This window comes from Rhinopithecus bieti, unplaced genomic scaffold (genome assembly GCF_001698545.2).
Source record: "Rhinopithecus bieti isolate Rb0 unplaced genomic scaffold, ASM169854v2 scaffold_15796, whole genome shotgun sequence".
NCBI classification, from domain to species: Eukaryota; Metazoa; Chordata; class Mammalia; order Primates; family Cercopithecidae; genus Rhinopithecus; species Rhinopithecus bieti.
The window spans coordinates 175845-200740 of NW_016808858.1; the positions used below are offsets into that span (position 1 = coordinate 175845).

At 37.0% G+C, this 24896-nt stretch overlaps 1 protein-coding gene across 1 annotated transcript in view; it reads right to left on the minus strand.

Moving 5' to 3' along the window:
* Positions 1-684: 684 nt before the first annotated feature.
* Positions 685-24896, minus strand: part of RAB38 (RAB38, member RAS oncogene family) — a 61523-nt gene continuing 37311 nt past the window's right edge. Inside the window, exon 3 of the mRNA XM_017887665.1 lies at positions 685-1563. Coding sequence (XP_017743154.1) covers positions 1411-1563 — 153 coding nt within the window. The 3' untranslated portion in view covers positions 685-1410. The remainder of the gene's footprint in view (positions 1564-24896) is intronic.

The following is a 24896-nucleotide window of genomic DNA, read 5'->3' on the forward strand; positions in this document are numbered from 1 at the left end:
ACAGGGCTACCACATTTCCTCCACTAAAGTCAAGACCCTTATAGGAAAATAGCAGGATCCTGAGAAACCTCGTCTTTACTAAAACTACAAAAATTAGCTGGGTGTGGTGGCACACGCCTGTAGTCCCAGCTACTCAGGAGGCTAAGACAGGAGAAGCGCTTGAACCCAGGAGGTGGAAGTTGCAGTGAGCTGAGATCGCGCCACTGCACTCCAACCTGGTGACACAGCAAGACTCCATCTCAAAAACAAAAAGAAATGATTCCTGTGAGTGTATTACAAATATTGATATAAAATAAGACATTAAAAAATAATAGCTACCTGCACATATCAGCACCACAGCCACTGTGTAAAGCAAGGTGTCATAATCCATGTTTTATTGTTTCTTTTTATGTTTATTGATCTGGTACCTTTCTTAATCAGAATCTATGAGGACATATTCCTCTGATTAACTAAAAATATGTATATGCACTGTATACTCTCTGGCCTAAATGTCAATATGAACAGTAAATGCAGATGGCATAGATGGCGTAGACTCATCCCAGTTTTAATAGTGCCCAGCAGTTTCTTTAAGCATACATTTCTCATCTCCTTCTTGAAATAAAATTTTAGAAATGGATCTTGAGAACCCTGTTTACTTTGTCAAAAAAATCCCTTCACAATACTAAGAAACTTAAAGCACTTTCATAAATAGGGAAACAGCATCTTTTAACGTTTTGTTGTTCACCTGTGAAAATATATATAATATATATTACATGTATAGAGGAGCCCCACAGCTTGAGTCAGAGAAAGCTAACAGAAAGGCACATATGAAAGCAAGTCTTTTCATACAATATTCAGTTAAGCCAACATTCAGGCCATGGCAAGAGACAATTAGGACAAGGAAAATATAGCACGCCTGTGTTCATGACTCCAAAGAGCTAATTCAGAGGCAACTCTCAGGTCTGCCGAGAATGGAAGTCATCTTGGGAGAAAATATCACATCTACTTAATAGGCCTGTCAGACCATCAGAGAATATATTGAAATCTGGACAGAGACACCAGGGCAAGTTAAGCCAATGCTTAACTTGACAGCTAGTTTATTCTTCTCCCCTTTTATTTTAAGACCTGAGGCTTTTGCTGATTAAAAGAAGCAAATAACAGGGCTGACCGTGGCCCTGCAGAATTTTGGTCAGCTACACAACAGAAGTTTGTAACAGACTAAATATTTTCAAAAGCTTGTAAACACTGTGATGATGGTGAGGAAAGCATAGAACATTTGCTATTTCTCTCTCATTGAAAAAATAGAGGCATAGATCTTTGGCTTGCCACATGTGGTATCTCTATCCTGACATTTACCCAAAATGGTAAAAATAGAGGCACGATTCGTGGAATGATGAGGTCATTCCTATCAGACACCAGCAAAGGTGCCTACTAGGATTTAGCACAGCCAGAGCAGCTGGCAACCTTGGTTGATGTGAGATGGGGCTTCACGACGTCCGGCTCAATAGACTCCATTAGGTCACACTCATTTGCAAGTATGTGTTTCACCAGGCATCTGGAGGCTTCATCAATGTTTATATTTTCCTATGAGGGAAAAAATAAAACAGCTTTTCTTATTCAATACTCTGAAATAATGCTAGAACAGAGACTTATATGTGACAATTCATTTAAATATTCTTTCCTATATGCTACATATGCATCCCCCTCCTGTTCCCCTCACTCTTATTCGTTCCTTCAAAGAACTTTACTGTTCAGTTCCTCACAAAAGAAGTATTTATTTTGCTGTGTCATATAGGAGGAATGGTGTTTGGTGAATTTACTTAGGTTAAATTCAGTTAGAGGGCAATTTTCATATTTTCACATTTTCACACACTCAAACTATAATATTGTGGAAGAAACATAAACCTTTAATCTGAATTAGATTTACAATTGCCCTCTGCCACATACTATTTTTGTGACCTTGATATAAAATAAGAATGATAAGACATATTTTATAGTATTCATTAATGGTTCGACAGATATTTCTGGGTCTCTGTCCTCTAGTTAAATGGGGAAAGTACACTGTTCTGACCTCTTTGAACTTAGCCATGGACATGTGACTTGTTGGGCATCAAAATGTGAGAAGTAACGTGTGTCACTTTCATATAGGAGCAATAAGAGCCAGTCCTCAATTTCCTATGTTTTTCTCTCTCTTTCTTCCTGTGGAAGCACAGCAATGGAAACTCTTTTGGATAAGGTCTGTGAGTGAGATCAAGTAGAGGCAAGTATCCCAATCAGTCCATGCTGTGTAGTATGCATGAGAATGATGATCTTGCTATTTTAACCTACTGAGATTTGGGGTTATTACCCCAAATAAACCATGGCATTATCTAGACATTCCAGATGGATATAACTCTTCAAAGAAAAAAGTAAAATCGGAAATACAAGTTTAGGTTCAAAAATGGAATAAACCTGAATTTGGAAAAAATATGGAGCAAACATTTGAATCTAAAATATGTCAGTAGTATAAGTTAAACTGCTTTTTTTCCCTCCTGGTCAGAAACCTGAGAAATACAGAATATATACTACCAGTGTACTAAAATAAATATCTCTGCTTAGGTAAAAAGTAGTTAAAGATCTCCAGTAAAGTTAAATTTGATTGTTTTTAATCATAATTTGTAGAACTTCTCTGATGTATTTCTTCATATTTAATGTAAAGAGACAAGGCTTTCTCATTGTTAAAATGTTTTACTACAGAACCTTGTTGTCCAGTCTGAAGTGGAAGTACTTATCCCTGATTTTTGCATGTATGTCAAAGTTGTTGATATATTTTGAGATCATTGAATGAAGTCACATTACTTGGAAAATATAAGAAGATGTGTTGGCTTTTCATATGACATCCACGACTAATGACCTTAGCTGTAAATGTTCATTAGCAGGTTCCCCATCCTTCAAGCCCAAAACTGAGTTCACCAGCTATGAAAGCTTAAGGTAACTTTGGAGTTCCAGACAAATAGCCTGATTATTTATCTCACCTCTAGAGAGCCTTAAAAAAAATGTTTCCCAGGGTTTCTAAATCCAAAACACAAGATAAAGGCATGGTTGCTTTTTTGCTTATTATATTATTGTTGTTGCTTTTTACCAGACAGTCTTCCTTTCTCTAAGCCTCCCTTTTCCCAACTATAAAATGGTCTTGATGATATCACTTACCTAATAAAAATTTGCTTCCCTTGACAGAGTGTAGCAGACATTATTGCTTTCACAATGTGAACTTGCTAGGGACTCCAATAGTAAATAAGTAATCTTATTTAATCCCATTTAAAATCCTTTACGATAAAGATCAATAAAGATTAGGTTTTTTGTCCGCATGGATTTTGTTACTATTGTTGGGGTAGTGGTGGGGATGGCATTTCTTCCTTCAGCTCAAGTATCTTCCTCACTCTATGAAATCCAGTCCTTAGAGAATGGCAATGCTTCTGCCCCATCCCCTGTTGGACAACTTCCTGTGCCTTAAAGTCATAGCCTGTGCTTAGCATGTCTTCTGCCACTCTTCCTCTTCCTAGTGTCATGTCCAAGGGTCACACCTGAACTCCCTGTTCCCAGGCAACCAACTGACCTAGGCAGGGCCTTGCTCTTTGGAATGGATCCAGCTCAACACTTTGCTCTGGAGCCCTGCCACTTGCTATGTGACTGAGTGGAAGCCTGTCCAATGGTCCTTTCTGTCTCCCATTCAGGAAGGTAAAAAGGTCTCCTCACCCAGTCTTCCAGGCCTTGGGTTTAAGGGCCACCACATCTCATTAAAGAAGCCCTATTTGGATGGCTTTAACATACTTGCCTGGCCACTCATAAGCCAATACTTTGATTCCCATTTGGCTATTGCTTGTGTGTTGGAGAATGAGGCAACAAAGTTATACCCCAAATACCAAACATGAGATATTACCATATCTCATGTAAACATTTACAAACAAGAAAGCTTATCTGTAAGGGGTTAAGAGGCTTCCCCAGGATCACACAGCAAGTGGGCTGGGAGGCCAGAGCTTACACTGGGTCTTTCTGACATCAAAGCCCAGCTTTTGCTAAGCTGCATTCCTTTTCCAGATTGTTCAGGAAACCAGGCACAATCACAAATAAAAGTTAGTTCTTTAGTGTTACACCCAGTAAGTGTTAAATAATGCTTCTCTTCCATATGTTATAATAAAAACATGTTTATATGATAGGAAAACAATTTTAAACATCAGAAAGGGCCCTTCTTCATATATGATGAAAGTTAGATTTGCCAGTAGTATTTTTTAAACCTCCACTCATATATTAACATGCCAGTTAAATAGGTTTTCTTTCATTAATGTGCAAATTGACAAAATCTAATGAGGATAAGTCAATGCTAGTGTGGGAAAATCAATGAAAATCCATTATCATTATGAGAAAAAGAACTAAAATCTAAGCTCAAATTAGTGGCAACTTAGCAGGGTCATTTTAGTGAAAATATAAGATAACGCTGTTTAAATTGTGTGTGAGTTTTAATACACTGAGTAAAGTCTAGATGGTATTAGGCCCAGGAGAGTGGACCATGAAGGATGGGCTCTAGAGAAAGGAAACAGGCAGAGCCAAGTTGTGTCTGCTTATAGACTGCATGTACAAAGAGCAGCAGTTCATGGTGACTGAGTCAAGTTCATTCATCCAATTAATAGTATTTAGATTTCCACTAAGTACTAGGCATATAAATATACAGATTATACATCTCATTCCGGATGGAGCTTACCCACTAGCAGGGTTTGTGTAAATAGCAAAAGTATAAAAAGGCTGGAAAGGGCATCAGGGTGCCAGATCACTGGAGAGCCTTGAATACTAAATTTGCAAAGTAGAGCCACTGAGGTTTTTTGCAGGTGAAACGTCAGTAACCACAATACTATAAAAGACCATTACTAGACAAGCCTGTACCGATCCTTAGCACTTTAACAGCTAACCTATCAGTAACTATTTAGTGAATACCTAATACACATGTACCTAGGTGCTGGCTGTCATGGCATACCTATTTCAGATTAGAAATTTTAAGAGAAAGCCAGGAAGAACCACAAACGCTTTCAACTTTATTTACCACAGGCACACTACAAAAAGGCAGGGGGTATAGTGTTTAGAGTACAGGCCTGGGGACAAACTCTTATCTTAGTTCCCCTACTTCCTGGTTGCACGACCTCAGGAAAGTTACTTTAACCACTTGATGCCTCAGTTTCCTCATCTGTAAAAGAGGGAATTAAAAATTTACCTCACAAATGTTTGCAAGTTAATATATATTAATACTTGAAACATGAAATACTTAGAACAGTGAAAGGCATACAGTACACATTCCATAAATGTTATCTATATATTCTCCTCATACAAGTTCACCAACAGAAGAACACAATGTGTGTGTGTTTTCCATTCCTTCATTTTGCAGGTGAGGATACTGAGCTTCAGAAAGGGAAAGTGATTGGCCCCAAGTCACACACTAGTAATTGGGATGGCCAGCTGTGAGCTCAGGGAGAAGAATAAATACTAATATTTACCACATGTTTACTACAAAAGGCAAGATGTATACTGTTTAAAGCACTAGCTTGAAGCCAAATCCTTATCTCAGCTCCCCCCAAATATTTCCCAAAATAAAGGAACAGAATGGGCAGGGCACCTGGTTCCGGCATGCAAGGTAGGAGCATGCAACCAGGAATCAGGCAAGACTGATTTGTATTACTGGCACACTTCGAACCATTTCTGGTCTTTCTGACTTTCTATATACCAGTGAGGTCACAGCCAAAGGGCCTAGGCTAGGAGAAGAAATAACAATATAGAACAAACCTCCCTCTCCTCTTTAACCCAAGGTCAGCATGGATAATCAGGCCCTGCCTGATAGAATTGCAGGTTCAGACCCTTTGGGCAATTAGATTGCAATATAATTGATTGAGCTACTTGGCATCCAAACAGACACAGTCAAGTCCACATTTTCTGGGTAATTGTATGGAAACAGAGTTGCCGGCATTAGTGAAAAACACTACATGGAATTTTTTATTTGCATTTATTATAGGGAATAGTCACAACATTTCCAGGGGCATCTTTTGCTAGAAAGGAAATGTATATACTCTGACTTCCAGGACATGTAAAATTGGAATGGATCTCACTGTGATTTATTTCTATATCTGCAGTATGACAAGATGGTCTGCTGTGCTGTTTTAAGGTAATGCGTGTTCTTCTTTGTGCCACTGCTCAGAATCTTTCATTTATACTGATAAGCAAGTCTCAGAAACAGGCTAAAATTCCTAACAAAGAATTTTACTAAAAACAAATGGAGTTAATTAAGCAGGTGCCTTGTTTATTAAATAATGCTCACATCCAATATTCACAAACATCTATTGGAGAGTTAATGGTCATATTTTAAAGGTAAGGGATCTAGAAAAAAGCTTAAGTAACTTACCCAGAGCAGAACATTATCTTAGCCAATCTGTCATTTCAATCAAGACTATCCCAATTCCAGTTCCCATCCTACTCTCTATACATACATTACAGTGTAGCCTAGGAATGAAATAGATCCTAGAATATTATGTATAAATTATAACTTCTCAATCTTGGCTGTATATTCATATCCCTTGTAGAGTTAAAACAAATACGTTACTAGGGCCCTCGTTCCAGACATTGATCTAATTAGTCTGACATGGAGCCCCAGCATGAGCATTAAAAAAAAAAAAAAAAAAAATTCCCAGTTAGGCACTGTGATGGGATCCATACTCCTAACCTCTGCCTCACACAATATTCTCATATAACAAATCTGCACATGTAACCCTGTATCTAAAAGTTGAAATTTAAACACATTTAATTTAAAAAATACAGTTGTTCATAATTTTTTAAAAAGATTCTCCACTTAAAAATGTGCAGCCAATTTTGAGACACAATCATATAATTAAGAATATCTTTAAAGACACTGTCCTTTGTATTCCAATTGTAAACTTTCTGGAAATATAATTTAATATAATCACTCTAAGCCACAGTGATTTTGATCTTTCAGTGGAGGAAGGCACATAAACTAACCATCAGAGGTCCTGGGTACTTGTCAGTTTTTTAATTAGCTCTTCAGAACATCTGTCTTGTGGCAAAGTATTTAATATTTTGCCCCCAGCACCAGAGAGCCAAAAACAAAAAGAAAACCCTAGCAGAAAATTTTCACATCTGCCTATTTAGAAGCTGGCAAAGAATTCATCCTCCCATAATCTTTCCAAATACATCAACCTCAAACAAAACACCAACTGCACCCAAGACTCCAAGGTTAGCGCACTAAATTCCTCAGCCCTGTGAAATTTTAATTAGAGCAGATGGCCTGCTGGATAATAACACACTGTAAAAAGTATTACACAAAACAGGGGTTTAAAAATCCTTTCTCTGAGAAGATATAGCACTTGTTTATTGAGCACATAAGTGGCAAAGATTTTGCTAGCTTTCTATTAATCATCATTAATACCTAACATGGGTGCTAGTATAGTGGACACCTGTATTTTTGTCTGTTAAGCACTTCTGTCCTCCCTCGTCCCTCATATCAACCTCCCATTTCCTTTAGGTACCTGCTTTCCCCCACTGCAATCATGAGCTTCTACTGGGGCTCCCCTAAACTGACCTTATGTTTCAGACACTATTTTCAGAATACAGCATTTCACTTAATCACCACAATAACTCTGAGGTGGGAGCTCCGCTCTCCTTTAACAGATGACAAAAGTGAAGTCCAGAGAAGCTAAATGATGTGTGCAAGGTCTCAGGGATAGGAAAGGTCAGAACCGTGCTTCTGCCTGTATTTTCTCTTTATCTTCTCCTTGCTATCTTCTTAGAGTCTATGGCCTACATTTTCTTAGTGCCCAAGCCAATGTTTATTTGAATCCAAAACCCACAGTTTTGCACTTTGCCATGGTATCTCCATGAAGAGAAGGCATACATGGTCAGTGTGACACAGAGAAGCCAGGTCTCAATGATGCCCTGTTGTACGAAAGTTACCAGAGCTTGGTCTAACAGGCATTGGGAAGGACAGACTGAGCCATATTATCACTTATTTTAACACAGGACAGAGTCATATTGTCAGCATGGAGAAATGGTGTATAGAGAAAAGTTTACAAAGGCAGCTCCAAAGATTGTGTCCCTCTGAAAATGTGTCCCTCATCCCCACCATGGCCTTACTTCAGCCTCTGTCCTTTATTCTTTAGGTACCAAAGTGTATTTCAAATTTTTCATGCCTTCTTTCTGTAGCTCTAGGGCCTTATACCTTCTAGGTTTCCCCGCTTACATACCAAGAGATCTCCTTCCCATCATCCTAGCCACCTCTGTTGCTCTGTTTCAGCCGTGAAACATCCCCAAGCTCACAGAGAATCACCAAATGTTAAAGAGGAGGGGAACTTAGGTATCACTAATTTGTCCTGCTTTCTCTGACACATCAGGAAATTAAGGCAAAGAGAGGGAAAGTGATCTGCCTAGCATCACACAGGCTGCTGAACCTCACAGGGAACATGCTATTATAGAATGCACCTCACCTCTTAGCTCTGGCTGCCTGCATACCTCCTTGTTTCTGGAAATATCTCTACTGAATAGCCTTTTCTTAGCACTGCGAAACGTTATCTTTAGTATTCCCTGGTATTTCGTACCCACCTCCATTGACACCACTATATCCTAACTGCCTGTTGCCTGTGTCCTTGAAAACAAGGATTATATTTTATTATATTTGTATTCCTAGATCCAAGCACAGTGCCTAATGCATGTGAGGTATCTAAACAATAATATTACCAAAAATAACTGATGCCTATGGATAACTTATTACTAAGTTTTGTACCACAAAACCAGGTGAGGAAACAGAGGTATGGAGAAATTAAATAACTTTCCCAGGGTCACACAGCCAGAAAGTCAAACTTTTGGCACTGGGTTTTGCAGCCCATGTTCAGACACTCATAATTCAATCCCTGAAAGTTCCACAACTGTCAAATAACAAAGCCAGACTCAAGAACAGAGCCCCTGCTCTTAACCCACTGCTCCCTACAAATGTTTGTTGAAGGAATGAGGACCCAAGTTTTCTAAGTTTTTGACTACTGCTTCTTTCTAAATCGCAAAAGTTATGAACAAACCATCCACAATGTGTTGCATGTGGCCCACAGTTATTAATTGATCCATTTATTTATTTATTTTTATGCATAAATGTCTGTAAATGTGCATTTCTCTTAAGTTCCCGGCCCCTGAAAATAATCTGAGTTCAACATCCTTGCCTTTTCTGCACTAGACCCCAAAACCTTAATACTAGGCAGATACAGTTCTTGGGTCTTTTTGACAGTTTATTATTCCTGAGATACATTTTCCAAATCCAATATATAATGTACGACTTACCACTAATTGCCATTAAGAACCAGGATATTCATAGATATTGCCTCTATTAACATTTTGTTTTAATTCAGTGAGTTTTAATTGTTCTCACTGTGAGTCTTTTACTGAAACAGTGCTGGGGTACCCAATAATCAGTCTTGAAAAGAAAGAATAAAGATAAGTATGAAGATTATTGTTTAGCCAGACTTAACAAATCCTATTCATGAAAAACAGCAGCCTTCAGTTCAAATACTTTCTCATTAATCAGCTTGAAACGATAAATGGTCAACCAGATACAAAATATTAATTGTAATAATTGCTAAAAATTATCAAACACTTTATTATTGAACACTTAGGCACCATGCCATGTATGTTACATACATAATCTCATTTAACCCTTACTACACCCTGAGAGGTGGATAAACTATTAACTCTGTTTTACAGATGAGGAGACTGAGACACATATAGGATAAACTACTTAGCCACGGTACTTCCTAGACTTATTCAATTCAAAGTGTTATTTATTGAGTACTATCTATGGTAGAAATGACAGAAATTATGTGTTTCACAATTTACTTTTATGACAATTAAATGCTTTTATTCTGGTACCTCTGTGTGCCAAGACTGAGGAATGAGACTGAAACATCGTTGTCCTAAGAAACAGTAGAATAAAATGGAAAGAGAAAGCATGTTGGAGTCAAGCTTTAAAACTTGGTTTTACCACTTACTGTTAAACAAAGGACAAGTGAAAAGCCTGAGCCTCTACTCTTTAATTTAAAAATGAGGCCAATCATCACTATATTTCATGAGATTCTTGTTAGAGTTATATGATATACACAGATGAAATACCTAAACATTACATAGTTGGTCCTCCAATGAATACATTTTCCTGTCTCCTCTTCTTCCTTCAGGTCATTCTTCAGTGATCACTTCCCATGGGAAATCTCCCCTGACTCCCCCAGGCTGAGCAGGAATCTCTCCATTCTGGCACTTATCACTGGTCAGTATGTAATGCTTTGTTTGTGTATCCTCTACTGGACTGGGAGCTTCCAGGAGTTTCATTGCCCCATCCTGGTGTCTAGCACAGTGCCTGCAAACAGTAGGCACTCAGAAGACATACAGACTAAGCGAATGACTGATGAATAAATGAATGAACAAGGACTTTGGAAGAGTGACAAGTTCAACTTTCACTGAAAATAATTTTAGATGTGGGTGATTTCTGCAGAAAGTAAAAAAGAAAACATGTTCACAGGAAAATTTACTTTACAGGTCCAGCTGCCTGTCCTTATTTTGCTTTCTACTTATTATTTGATACCATTCTTTTAGGTGAAATGGAAGGAAGACTGAATAAACCAGTTTATAAAAGTTGAGCTGAACTACTATAGGCTTTGCAGGAAAGCAGACATAGGTTGGAGTCTTAATTTTGTTCTTTGAAAAATGTTCTTTATATTCTGTTGCTCCACAAGTGATTTCAGTGCTATTTAATAACTAAATGTACTTAGGCAAAATATTTAATTTTCTTTGGCCTTACCTATAAGGTGGGGATAATACCCATATGGAAGAATTATGAGAATTAGGAATATTTTACTAGGGGCAAAGGTAGAAGTTGAGTAATATTATGTATTTTTGTGACTACATAGTACATATAATTATTTTAACATCATCTTCCTCTCTTAAGAACTTTTATGGATAAGAGCCAATTCTAGCTTAAAAAATTCATTTCTCTCTCAAACTAGAGAGTTAATTTTTTTCTTATATATGATTCTTATGCCCTAGTCCTTAACTCTTTAGTAGAGAGTTTGAAGCTCTTGCTTCTCCAGATAGCATAAATGAAACTATTTCTGCCAGCACTGTTAGAATAATGTTACCTTGGGTGAAAACAAACAGGAAGAATAACTATGTGTAAAAATGGATGTGTTGGTAAAGCTAAAGAAATTAATATTTTAATCACTTTTTGTATTTGGAGTGTCAATGATACCAGCTAACTACCGAAATGCTGGCCTCAACCATAGAACCTGTTGACCCAACCCTCACAAATTCCTGACGTCTAACTCCTAAATTCCATAGTCAGATAACAACTCACTCTTAGCCTGGGTAACCTCCCTGAGGCAGCACTTAGAATATGTTATATAATTTTCTACTTTCAGATATGGAATAAAACGTTATTTTTCTTCATTCCACAAACTTGCAATTGAAAATTAAAAAGAGGAGATACATCAATTTGAAGCTCTTATGTAATAGTTGAAATATCATGTAACTAGATGAAATAATTTATTATTCAGCGAATGATCATTGAGCATTTTTCATGGACCAGGCACTATTCATCAAAGGCTTTACACTCCATGCTTTAATTTGCTATGCAGTCAGTTATGTGATTGTCTTGTTAGTCCAGGGCTCTTCAACTTCTGCTTAGAGATGATGATGGACATGACATGCTCTCTTCACACAGTCACTGTAACATTTTACCCCAGTTCATGTCCTGTGTAGTCTTCTCTCTGATCACATGCCTTTAGTTTCTTCTCTCTCATTGCAATCATCCTCCATATTCCTTCCAGATTGTCTCTTAACTACTCCTATTAAAGTGTAAGTGTAATTACATTCATACTTCATCCAAAAAATACCTTGTGGGCTCACATTACCTACTCAGAATAAGTTCAGACCACAAAACTGATGCCCAACCAACATGGCTACAACTGAACTCCCCTGTTTCATCTCCACTAGATTGCAACTGAACTAGACCATAAACCCTTCCCTCAATGTGTTCTTTGCTTGAGTTAGTCTTATTCCCATCTCTATCTGTAGATCTCCTGCCCCTCCAGAACAAACATAACTTTTTTGGAAGTATTTAGCTGCCAACATCTAACTGACATTCTGCTTTGAATTTCTGGATGAAGTTCATTACATCCTCTAGCTTCAGAATTGTCTGGTATCTTGAATTTTTATTATTTGTCTCTATTTATTTAATGTGAAGGAAAAAGGTGCCATAGAAAGACTCAGAACTATCTCAGCTCTGCCAATTGCCACTCCTGTAACCTCCAGGATGTCACCATAACCTCTCTCTCAGCCTGTTTCTTTATCTATAATCTATGATGAAAATTATGCCAACTTCATGAGGTTATTGAGGATGTGTATAAAGTGACAGGAGATATATGAAAGATCTTAGCAATAGTGCTGGCATGCAACAGGCACTGAAAATGAAACACCTGGAAAACAATACAACACTGCCCAAGTATTATTGTTAAGTCATATATGAGACTGGAGGGGCAAACAAACTTCTTCATTAGAGTAAAGTATTTCAAAGTGGGTTCTGATGTTTCATAGGATGCTTTAGGGAAAAAGTCATCTTATGGTTAAATGATTTCAGATGTTAAGTTAAAAATAATACAAAAGTGTTTCTTAATCATAGGATTTCTCAGTCTTTTAGAAGATCATGGAATGTACCATGTGTTCAATTATTTTATATTAAAAAGCAAAGCAGTTTCTCATTCTGAGTTGGAAGGCATGAGGGGAACTAAAGCACCATAATGAACTGGGAGCAGAGGGGAAAGGTGTGTATGAATTATGTGTGAATGGAAATAAGGCAGATTCAAGTTGGGATGGGAGAATAGACTTTCTGTTTCTCTCTCCCATCTCAAAGAAGGGAACGATTGTGCAGTAGTCATAAAGTTACCTTACTACAGAACTCTTATCTAATAGTATATCTCAGAGGGCTAGCCTTCCTCTTCACACAGTTTGACAACTACTGATCTGGAAATAGTGCTGGTATATGTGGGAGTGGTTGAGGGTAGAGGGGTTTGTGGATAGAGACATTCATTAACCGATTTTGTATTACCCTGTGTATTTTTTATACCCTCACCTAAGTAGTGCTACCCCCATTTTTACCTTTCTCTATTTTTCCTGAGACTAGCCCAAAATGAAATACATGTGTTTTTTAAAATATGATTTTAACAGAGTAGATGATATAACGCACAGTTGGAAACAATGGATCTGATTGCTTATGATAAGGTATTATCCTCTCTGACAGACCAATGCTCCCCAATCCAGAACCCCAGCAAGGTAGGGTTAGTTGCATTTCCTAGGTGGCTCCTAATAGTCCCCTATAGTATCTATGGTCACATACATGTACAATTACTTTTTAAAATTTACCTTCTCTCTAGATAATAAACTTCTTGAGAGCAGAAGTGACACACACTTGGAGTGTCTCTCTTGACAGCAGCTATCATAGAGCCTGTTGGCATGTAGTGCTGACAATGTAATTTATGAATGAATTGTTCTGTAAAAGGGAAAGAAAATGAGCTGATTCAAATTTAAAAGCACAAAAGAAACTGCGATTTCTCTATGCTGATATCCATTACATTGAATCTCTTTATACTCAGGACAGCTTAGGACAGGGAATTAGGAGACGTGAGTCTTAGGCCTGATGTTGCTACAAACTATCTTGGTCACTATGGGCAGGTCAAGTCCTCTCTCTGGCATCCGTTTCACCAGCTGTGAAGGGAGATAATTTATATTCTCCCTTTTTCCAAACAGAATTGAAGGTGACTCCTGAGACTATCTCAAGCTCTTGACTAATGTGGTTAAACTTGTGGGAGAGCTGAGAATAATGCTCCCTTAATGGGAAAGATTTCTCAAATTGAGAGTTTAAATATAAGGTATTTGTTAAGCAATCATTATCTAGAGCAAGTGCACTCTATCAACTTGATTAGCCATAAGTTATTGGTCGCAAAAATCAGAAACCGATTGAATCACCTAGGCCATCTGGAGGGTAGTTCCCAGGAATAACAGAATTGCTGAAAGACTCTGGCTACTCCAGTAACTTTAGAAAATAAAATTAATCTCTCAAATACCATCAGATTACCTTAATTCTTCCTATCCGCCCTCAGGTTTTTACAAATAAAGAAGTTCAGAGCTTCTGGGTTCACATGCTCATAGTTTTGCCACTAAAGAGAAAAGTCTTCCTACCCTCAACATCAGTTAGAGAAATCTTGAGGAAGGATTCTGATGACTTTAGCTTCAGGCACATGTTCATACTCAAGACTAGAACAATTCCAAGTCCCAGAGACAGTGGTACCACAAGTGGACTCACTTGGATCATGTGGACACTATTGGTCAGTTACAGTGACTTGAGAGACACAGTATGCAGAAGTGGCAACTTCTACTGGGACAACTTGTAGCAGGAGAGAAGAGGAATGGTTGGGAGGAGGAGCTCAAACCTGGCATGGCTCAATGATTTTGAATCTGGAAACCCTCAGTTGTATTTACTATATCACTATATGGACAGTTGTATATCTATACCAATGTAGATGTATGCATTTATATTTTAGATAAACATAAGCAATGCATAATTTTAAAAAGGAATAGAAAATATTTTTCCATAAACTTACACATTATCAAACAGATCAAATCTAGTGGCACCTGAGTGCCTTAACATATACAGAATAAGTAGACAATTGAGGCTATTATATTGGACAAGCAAAAAAGCAAGATAAGGAAAGTAGAGTTGAAACATAAATGACCTGAAGAAAGGCACCTCTCATCAGAAAGGTATAAAGTAGTTGCTCAATAAATTTGAGAGAAAAGAAAAGGAAAAAGAAATAAAGGAAATTTCTTATAGTTTAAGAACTGGCTGGGCGTGGTGGCTCACACCTATAATCCCAACACTTTGGGAGACTGAGGTGGATGGACCACTTGAGGTCAGGAGTTTGAGATCAGCCTGGCCAACATGGTGAAACTCTGTCTCTACTAAAAATACAAAAATTAGCTGGGCATGGTGGCATGCACGTGTAATCCCAGCTATTCAGGAGGCCGAGGCATGAGAATTACTTGAACCCAGGAGGTGGAGGAATTGCAGTGAGCCGAGATCACACCACTAAACTCCAGTCTGGGTGACAGAGTGAGACTCAATCTCAAAAAAACAAAAACAAAAACAAAAAAGAACTAACCCCAGTTCTGATTTTGTAGTTGTTTTTATAGAATCCACTGATGCAAATAGATTCAAAAGGACAATACCTTTGCCAGAGTAAAGATGTTTTTGCTTCAACTGTGAACTTTAAAAATGTTAATTTTGTTGCTGAGAACCACTTATGATATATTACATGCTTTCTTGCATTATAAAACATTATTCAGAAGACAATATAGCTCTTCTTACACATCCTGGGTACCTTTTATTTTTTTCTCTTTTGCCTCTAGTTGTTATTATGTATATGTAATTATAGGTCTATAACTAATGAGCCAATTCTATAGGCTGACATTTTAAGGACAAATATGGCTTAAAATGAATAAGATGGAGTTATTTTCATAAACACATACATACATATTTCTTATAGAATGAAACAGAACAAAATGTTAACAGCTAAATGAATTAGTGGTTTGATTACAAATAATTTTAATCTTATATTTTATAATTGTGATCTTTTTCTAAGTTCTCTATAAAGTGCATATGCAATTCTAATATTCATATTCAAAGGTGTGGAACAAAAAAATAACAGCAATAAATTTTGAACCAAGGATAGCATAGGAAGTTCTAATATCTTTATTTTGCCTTTGAAGCCCAGGAAATAGGAAAGGAGCAGCACATTTGGAAATATTCCAAAAACTGGAAATAGAAATATCTAACAATGAATGGAAAACTATGTAGGTTATTCTCACAGATGGGAAACAGTCCATAAAATTGAGTGTGGAAAATAAATAAGGACAGGAAGCTCAGAAACGGAAATTCTAACTATACAATCATGAGTAATCCAAGGAAGAAGAAAAAGGAAATACATCTAAAAGAAGCTAGTTTGACTACAGGAACATCTCAGGTAAAATCAAGTTTAAAAATAACATGTACAAAAGACAGAAGGAGAAGGGAAGTGAATCCAGAACAGATTCGAGCAGTGCCTGAACTATCCACATGGGCTCAGGAAGCTAAAATGAAGTTTAAGGACAAACTTGAAGAAAATACTAAACGCAGAAAAAGACCGTTTTGGAGTTTATTCAGAGCAAAAGTATTATCACTGAAGAGATGGACTAGCACTACAAGTCTGGAAGACGACACAGAGAATGGAGACCTAAACACAATAAACTAACTTCATTTTCTTCCATAGTAAGGATTTCAGACTGAGCAATCAGGAGACTGCTTTGCACATCTGATCTTTAGTATAACGCCCCTCTTAATGTCCTTGCTGACAAGGTGACTATGGGTTGGTTCCAAAGTAAAATGGCTAGATATGTATGGGCTCAAACTGTGCCTGAAGACTATTAATTACATGAAACAAGAATAGCTTCTCAGGTGGTAGTATAGGGCTCAAACCCCTGTCCAGAAGTATCCTCATTTTTATCAGAAGATTGGATGAAGTCATAAAAGGCATACTTATCAAATTTTTGTTAGACCCAAAGGCAAGAAGTAAAACTGACATGAGGGATGAAATTAGAATTTTAGAATGTTCTCAGAGTGATGACTACTTCACTTCATTGTTGGTAAGTATAAATTAGTTCATCATTTTTGAAAATCTATGAAAATATGTGACAGGAATATAAAAATGTCCATTCCCTTTGATCTAGTAAATCTAAGAATAAGCCTTAATAAAATAATCTTAAATACATAAAAAAATTTGCATACAAAATACCGATCATTACATTATTTAAAATAGTAAAACTAAAATGTATTATAAGAAAAGGAGGGTTAATGATAGGGGATATTATGAATATCCTTATAATATGGTATTGTTCAGTTATTAAAAATCATATTTACAAATAGTTCCATAGAAATCCTTATAGTACATTTTTAATGTACTTAATTATATCATGTTGTGTGCAATATGATATTCATTGTCAAGTATGACAATGTTAGCAGTGATTAATCCTGTGTAGGAATTTCTGTGTGATTTTTTTTCCATTATTAATTTCCATTTTTCCTAAACAAAACAAATTTATTTTCTCTACTTTGGCATTTCAATTTTTACCCTGGCTATCAACATGCAATATCTCCTTTTCCTTTTAACAGAATGCTGATTTTGCATAGGTAGCTAAAATTTTATTTCCCTGGCTTCCTTGTGCTAATTGCAGTTATGACTAATGAAATGTAAACAAAGTCTACTAAGTGGGGTTTCCGATAAAACTATCAATTTCTGAACTTTAATCTATGGCCATACCACTTTGAATGTGCTTGATCTCATCTGATTTCTAAACTTAAAAAGAGGGGCAAGCAGAGTTAGTTGTTACATGCCTTTTACTCTTAACCTTTCCAGGTTACTTAATCCTGCCTAGAAACTAATACGACAGGCAGAATTCTAATTCTAATGTTCCCAAGATGCCCACCTCCTAGGGTCATGCCCATTGAGTGCAGGTGGAACCTATGAATAGGACGGCATAGTCAGTCCCTTGATTAGGCTACCTTCCATAAGATTTCATTGTAGCAAACTAGAGACAGATTATCTTTCTAACCTTGAAGAGGTAAGCTGCCATGCTGTAAAAAGGCCACATGGTTAAGAACTCAGATCAGCCTCTAGGAGCTGAGAGCAACCCCCAGGCAACAGCCAGCAAGAAAACAGAAACCTCAGTCCTACAACCACAAGGAACTGAGTTCTGCCACCAACCTGAATGAGCATGGAAGAGGATCCCAAGGTTTAGATGAGAACACAGCTATGGCCAGCATCTTGATTTTAGCATGATGAGAATCTGAGTAGAGGACCCAACCAACCTGTGCTAGGACTACTGACCCATGGAAACTGTGAAATCATAAATGTGTGTTATTTTAAGCTGCCAAGTTTATGGAAATGTATTAAACAGGAAAAGAAAACAGGAACAAATACCCTCATCTTATAACCATGAGGGAGAAAGTCATGTGCTGAGGCTGGTGATCCAGGAAGTTGAGCCCTTTATGATGTCCTTGAACTGCAGCTGCAGCCCTGGGTACATACCTCAAGACTTGTTTCATGTTGTAAATGAGCTCTTCTTTGGTTAAGTCACTCTTTTTAGGGTCTCTTTCAAATGTAGATGAACACAACTCTCACTGAAATAGATGTTATACTTTTTTTTTTTTTTTTTTTGAGACAGAGTTTCACTCTCGTTGGTCAGGCTAGAGTGCAATGGCACGATCTCGGCTCACCACAACCTCTGCATCCCAGGTTCAAGCGATTCTCCTGCCTCAGCCTTACAAGTAGCTGGGATTGCAGGCATGCACCACCATGCCTGGCTAATTTTTTGTATTTTTAGTAGAGATAGGGTTTCTCCCTATTGGTCAGACTGGTCTTGAACTCCCAACCTCAGGTGATCCGCCTGCCTTGCCTCCCAAAGTGCTGGGATTACAGCCATGCACCACCACACCCAGGCTAGATGTTTTACTTTTAAGGGTAAAAATAATAGATTAAAAATGAAATTGGAATTGTAGATTGAAACCACAGAATAATATTTAATAGATATTAATAATTAAATTCTACATGTGAGTTCAAGTTAATAGTTTAAATGCACAAGATTTCATTTGACAGCATATTATTTAGAAAAATAAGGGATTTTTAGTTGACCATACGTACAACATGTCTCTAACAGTTTGATACAGCTGTTGAAAATAAATTAATGTAGTGAACTACAGCATACAATAGAAATATTGTGGCCCAGGAAAGGTAGGTTAGAGTCCCATTATCCCGTGCTCTGTTCAGTCTATATCTAGTATATAGTCAACAGATCTGGCCACTCCACTTAAACTGGCATACGGACAGATCACAGTGTCCAAGTAAGACAAACAGAATGGTAAGGGTTCCCAAAGCCAATCCACTTGAACAACAGCAGGACTTCTTAATAAACAAGTCTTACCAAAGAGTGAAAAGTCATTCTGTGCCGGGAATTTGTGAAAGCCAAATAAGAAAATAAATGTTGGAAACTTTGAAAATTTGAAAGTTTTATATGAATGTTATATATTAACATTTTGAACATTCTTGGCAAGTAACAAAAGCTGACTTTCAATCTAGATGATGAACTCATTTACAAAGTTTCTGAATATTTTGGCCCTTTTGTAGATCTAAAATTTAGGCTTGCTACTATGCTCTTTAAGTCAGATTTAAAAATCTCTAACTACTATAAAATCTGGTCAAAGTTTGCTCCTATTACACCCTAGACACCTCTGACCCATGCTAGACCTCCCAGTGACTTAAAAGAAAATACACTGTTGACAGAATAGAGGGGGATAATCATTTAATAACTTTATTTTCCTACTTTAATTTTTAGACCCACCAACTATAGCAGAAACACTGTAAGTGAATGTAAGTTTTGATTATTTAAAGAGAGAACCAATGATTTATAATCTGACTTTTTTCTTGTCCAAAATCTTCCCAGTTTACTACCCAGAAGAATAGCATAGAGAAAAAAAGTGAAAAGTCCGGCTACTCAAAAGTAATCGTATTAGGGCTGTCTACTGAGGAGAGTCCACTGAGTTCTAGTCTTGGCTATTCTGAAAAACGCCTATGCTACCTCTATTACTTCCCCTCTCTGGGGCCTTATTTCTTCATCTAAATGTAGGAATGCCAAGATATTAGTCCTTAGTCCTTTTCTCTTTTCTATCTATACTCGTTCCCAAGGTAATCTCATTCCCAAGGGATCTTTATATATTACCTATATATTCATAACAACCAAACATATCTGCAGCCTGGACTTTTATCCTGAACTGCAGAATCATACATAACTACTTACTTTACATCTGCTCTTACATGTATAGTAATCTCTTAGACTTTAACATACAAAAAAAATGAATCTTGATATCTCTTCCCCATTGATCCCTCTGTATCTCATGACCCCATTCAAAAACTGCCAACTCTATTATTATTATTTATTTTTGAGATAGAGTCTTGCTCTGTCACCTAGGCTGAAGTACAGTGGCACAATCTAGGCTCACCGCAACCTCCCCCTCCTGGGTTCAAGCGATTCTTGTGACTCAGCCTCCTGAGTAGCAGGGATTACAGGTGTCTGCCACCATGCCTGGTTAATTTTTTCTACTTTTAGTAGATATGGGGTTTCTCCATGTTGGCCAGGCTGGTTGCAAACTCCTGACCTTAAGTGATCCCCTCACCTCGGCTTCCCAAAGTGCTGGGATTACAAGTGTGAGCCACCTCACCTGGCCGCCAATTCTATTTTTACCGTTGCTTAGGCCAAAAACTGTTTAGATATCCTTAAATCCTCCCTTTCTGTCATTACCTTTACTTAAATTGCAAGGAAATCCTGTGTCTGATAAACATTCATAAATACAACGTAGAATTTGAGTATTTCTCACTATTCTTTCTTAGATATTGCAATAGCATCCCAGCTGATCTCCTGCTTCCAGCCTTTCTCACTATAATTCAGGTTCAACAAAACCACTGCAATGATCCTTTAGATCAAATCATATCACATCTCTGATCAAACCCAATGGCTTCTTGCACAGAAAATTCTCTCTCACAGAAAAATCCAAAGTTCTTACAATTATCTAAAAACTCAACAGAACGACATCACCTCTCTGACCTCATCTCTATCACTCTGCTATTGCTCACTCTGCTCCATCTTCACTGGCTGCCTAGCTGTTCCAAAAATACAGCTGTCAGTTCCTGCCAGAGTGCTTCTGCTCATGCTATATCCACTTCCTCGATCATTTTCTTTCCGTGAATTTATATGGCTCAATAGTGCTCATCTTTCAAATATTTAACTTAAAAAACAACAGCAACAACAACAACAACAACACCCTCTTGTGTGTTTTTGTTTTTCCCTCTTGTGACCAGGGAAGGTTTCATCTTTCCCTGGTCGCCTGTCTAAAACTGCTTTCTTCTCTTTGTACTCCTCCCTATATCCTACATTTTACATATGCCACACAAGCTCCCCTGCGTTCATGTTCTGCTTAGCACTTATCTCCACTTGACAAACTATATTTAATGCTTATTTCCATTTTATAACCTGTCTTTACTCACTATAGTGCAAGTTCCAAGGTGAGAGAGATTTTATCTATTTTGTCCACTGGTATAGCCCTAATGCCTAAAATAGTACCTGTAACATAGAGGTGCTCAATGATTATTTGAAAAATAAATGAATAAATAAAACCATAAAATAAGTACTTAGACCACAGGTTAATTTAAAGTGTTCGCCAAATCTAATATTCTTGTGTTTCCATGCAAATGGTAGAAGAAGATATATAATGCTACTTTGGGGGTTAAATATGGGTTTCAACTACTGTGGTAATGCTAGATCTCTTTTGACTCTGATAGTTTGCATTTACTGCTCATAACTGTGCTTCTTTACAAAAATCTGAAACACAGAAACTAAACTTATAACCAGATGACATAGAAGGTGATAACAGTCTTCCAAAGAAACTCTTCCTTTTTAAAGAGACTCATGCAGGAAGAACAACCAGAACGAGCCTTTTGGGGTGGTATTTAAAAATGGAATTTACAACATAATATTTCAGAAACATATAGTATCCTGGCATCTCAATGCTGTCATTCCTCTTTCATTTTGAAAACCCCAGGAGAAATGAAAGTTAAATAATTTGCCTTATAGCTAATCAACAATTTTTCTTACACTAGAAAATTCAAAGTGACCGGGAATTATGAAAGTTCTCAAGAGAGAACTTCTTTCCTCTGGAGCAAGCTTTGACAAGCAAAATTATTCTCAAAAAGCGACACCACTTCATTTAGTTCAAGGAAATGTATTTACAAATCTTAAGCATTTGTCATTGGCTTTTCTACATTATCCCTAGGGCTATTCCATCACTGTAGGATATCTCTGGACACCACAGGCTAACCCAGCCTTTGAGCACTCCCCTAGCATGTTAGGTCCACAGACAGGCTACAGAGGAGTTGCTGCTGCTCCTCACTTTTGTTTAATGGGATATTGATTTTCCCCCAATCTCACCAGGCTTTCTCAAGAAATCAATACCTCGGTAGCAGTGAAGTAGATGGAGATGAAACAGAAGGCCTTGGGAGGGTAGGACTGTCATCCACAAATCTAAAGGTGCTTCAAATGTGGCAAACAAGACACAACAAAGGCGGCAAAGGACCACAAAACAAAGGTCAGACAAAATCAATACTAAAAAGTAAAGTAACAGAGAAGGAGAGGGCAAACATGTCTTAGTAACATAACCCTTTCTAAAACAAGGAAGCCACTCTGCCCAGGGTTGAAGATCAAGAAAGTTAATATTGGTTCTGACAGAAGAGACAATGCCTTTGTCTACTGGTTTTCTTTTAGAAGTAGAAAGCTGGAAAGAATGAGAACATGAGCATCAGCATTCAAAAGATTTGCACATTTTTAGAAATCTAAAAGTAATAGAGAAGTAATAATAGGTTTAACAGGGTGTAGATAGCATGGTCTAAAGGGTGTGTAGAGGCAGATATTGAAAATAGTAGGACTAATTAATTACCTCAAAATCCAAGAACCTCAACACTTACATAGTAATTGTAGTTGAAATCAGGGAGACTGGTTGAAAGTCCAAATGGGGACATCAACCCTGTCCCTTCTCCATTTTTCCATATAGGATACCAGCAGTCAGACATTTACACCGCAAGTCAAATTCTTGTTTATCTTCTGAATAAACTAAAGAAAGGAGACTTGAGACTCAAGAGATACCAACTAGCATGCCCCTGTAGGTGGTATGGAGATGGAAAAAATAATCAACTAAAAGTATGCAAATATGGCAGCTGGGCTACTTCTTCCCTCTATTAAGAACTCTGACATCTTCACCCTTAGTGCGAAAGAAGAGTTTTTCTGTAGAGAAAAGACCTTCAACAACTGACATGCAGTCCCCAGTGAAAACCAACCTAAAGCAAAACCCACAAATCAACAATCACCATAGCCACTATTCAACAAGCCTCCTAGACACACAGAGCTCAGTATCTGCTTCTGATGGTCTTGCTCTAAAAATTTTTAAAGGGGACCATCAACATAAAATAGAAAACAAAAGTGGAACTGAAAAAATAATTCTAATGAAATAGATAATGCAAAATCAGAAAAAAACTTCAGAAAATCAGTATTTTCACAAATATAATAAACTATTACATTCTTAAGATAGAATTTTTGAAAAAGAATAATCAGGATAAGATTGAGTTATTCAAAATTAAAATTATGATTGCTGAAATTAAAAAGTATAATAAAAGACTGGAAAATTGCAGCAAACTAGTAAACAGAATAAAACAAAAATAGCTAAAGTGCTGAAAATATGTGAAAAAATCATAGGCTCATAGACGTATTAGTTCAGGTTACACCAAACTAGGGGTTTCATAAGTAAAGAACACAGAAAAAAAAGGGAAAAATATTATCAAAGAAATAACAGTTTTCAGAACATGAGTTTGTAAGTTGAAACAGCTTACAAAGGGCCCAGAACAATAAATGAACAAAGGTTTATATAGAGCACAGGATTGTGGACTTTCAGATTACCAGGGGTAAAGACACGATTCTAATAACTATCAGACAAAAGAAAATAGCTTATGCACAAAGCTTTAAGAATGAGAATGGTATGAGACTTCTGAAGAGTTATGCTAAATGTTATATTACAATGAAGCAGTGCCTTCAAGTTTAAGGGGAAATCATTTTAAACCGAGGAATCTACACCCATCTAGAGAGTTAAAATTGTGTGAGGGTTAGAAAATACATATTTGAAGACATCAACTACCCAGAAATGTCATGCAGCTTTTCCTAAGCAGTAGCAGGAGGCTATGTTCCAGCAAAACAGGACAAATAATTGGAATCCAGGGAGCAGGCACTCCCACACACAAGAATGTCAAAGCAAAGTCTCAGGATTACAGCCGTGTGCTGGCTCTATAGGGCATTCAAAATAAATTGCATGAGGAAAGGAGAGGATTCTGAGATGGAGATCTCCAAAACAAAACCAGTCTCAACAGAATAAATAATATAATGGACATTTTTTTAAACATTAAGGAATTAAGATTCATTGAAAATAAGCACAGACAGCCAATTATGTGAGTGAATAATATTTTCATTTTTAATGATATAAACCACGATTTTTGTCATGATTCAACCAAAAGCAGTGATAGAATTTTCCTGAAAAGATGGGAGAGTGGGGGAAGTAGTTAAGAAAATTAAATTGTCATCTGGAAAAGCAAATTATTAATGAGTACGTAGAAATCTAGTAAATCAAGAAATAGCAATATAAGACTATCACTTAGACACAGAGAAGTAAAAAAAAAAAAAAAATAGGGAAGGAAGGATTTGAATAGAGACAGTTGGGTTCTAATTTTGACTCTGCCACCTGCTAACCATGGGATATTGGGTAAATTGCTTAACTTTTTAAAGTCTCAGTTCCTTAATATATAATACGGGCATAGTAATATCACCTATTTCATAAAGGTTTGTGAGAACTAAATGAAATAAAGCACTTATCACAAGACCTGTTAAACATGTATTTTATAAATACAATTTTTATTATTATTCTTAATAAGATTCTTTGTGGTCTTGTTTTGACAATTTTCTGATGACTGATAATGATAGGTTAACTCTGCAATAACAACACGTTCTTGATTAGATATCTTAGAAAAATGATGAGAAGCTTATTTTTGCTTTCTACAAATGAGCAACACGTTCTTGATTAGATATCTTAGAAAATGATGAGAAGCTTATTTTGCTTTCTAAAAATG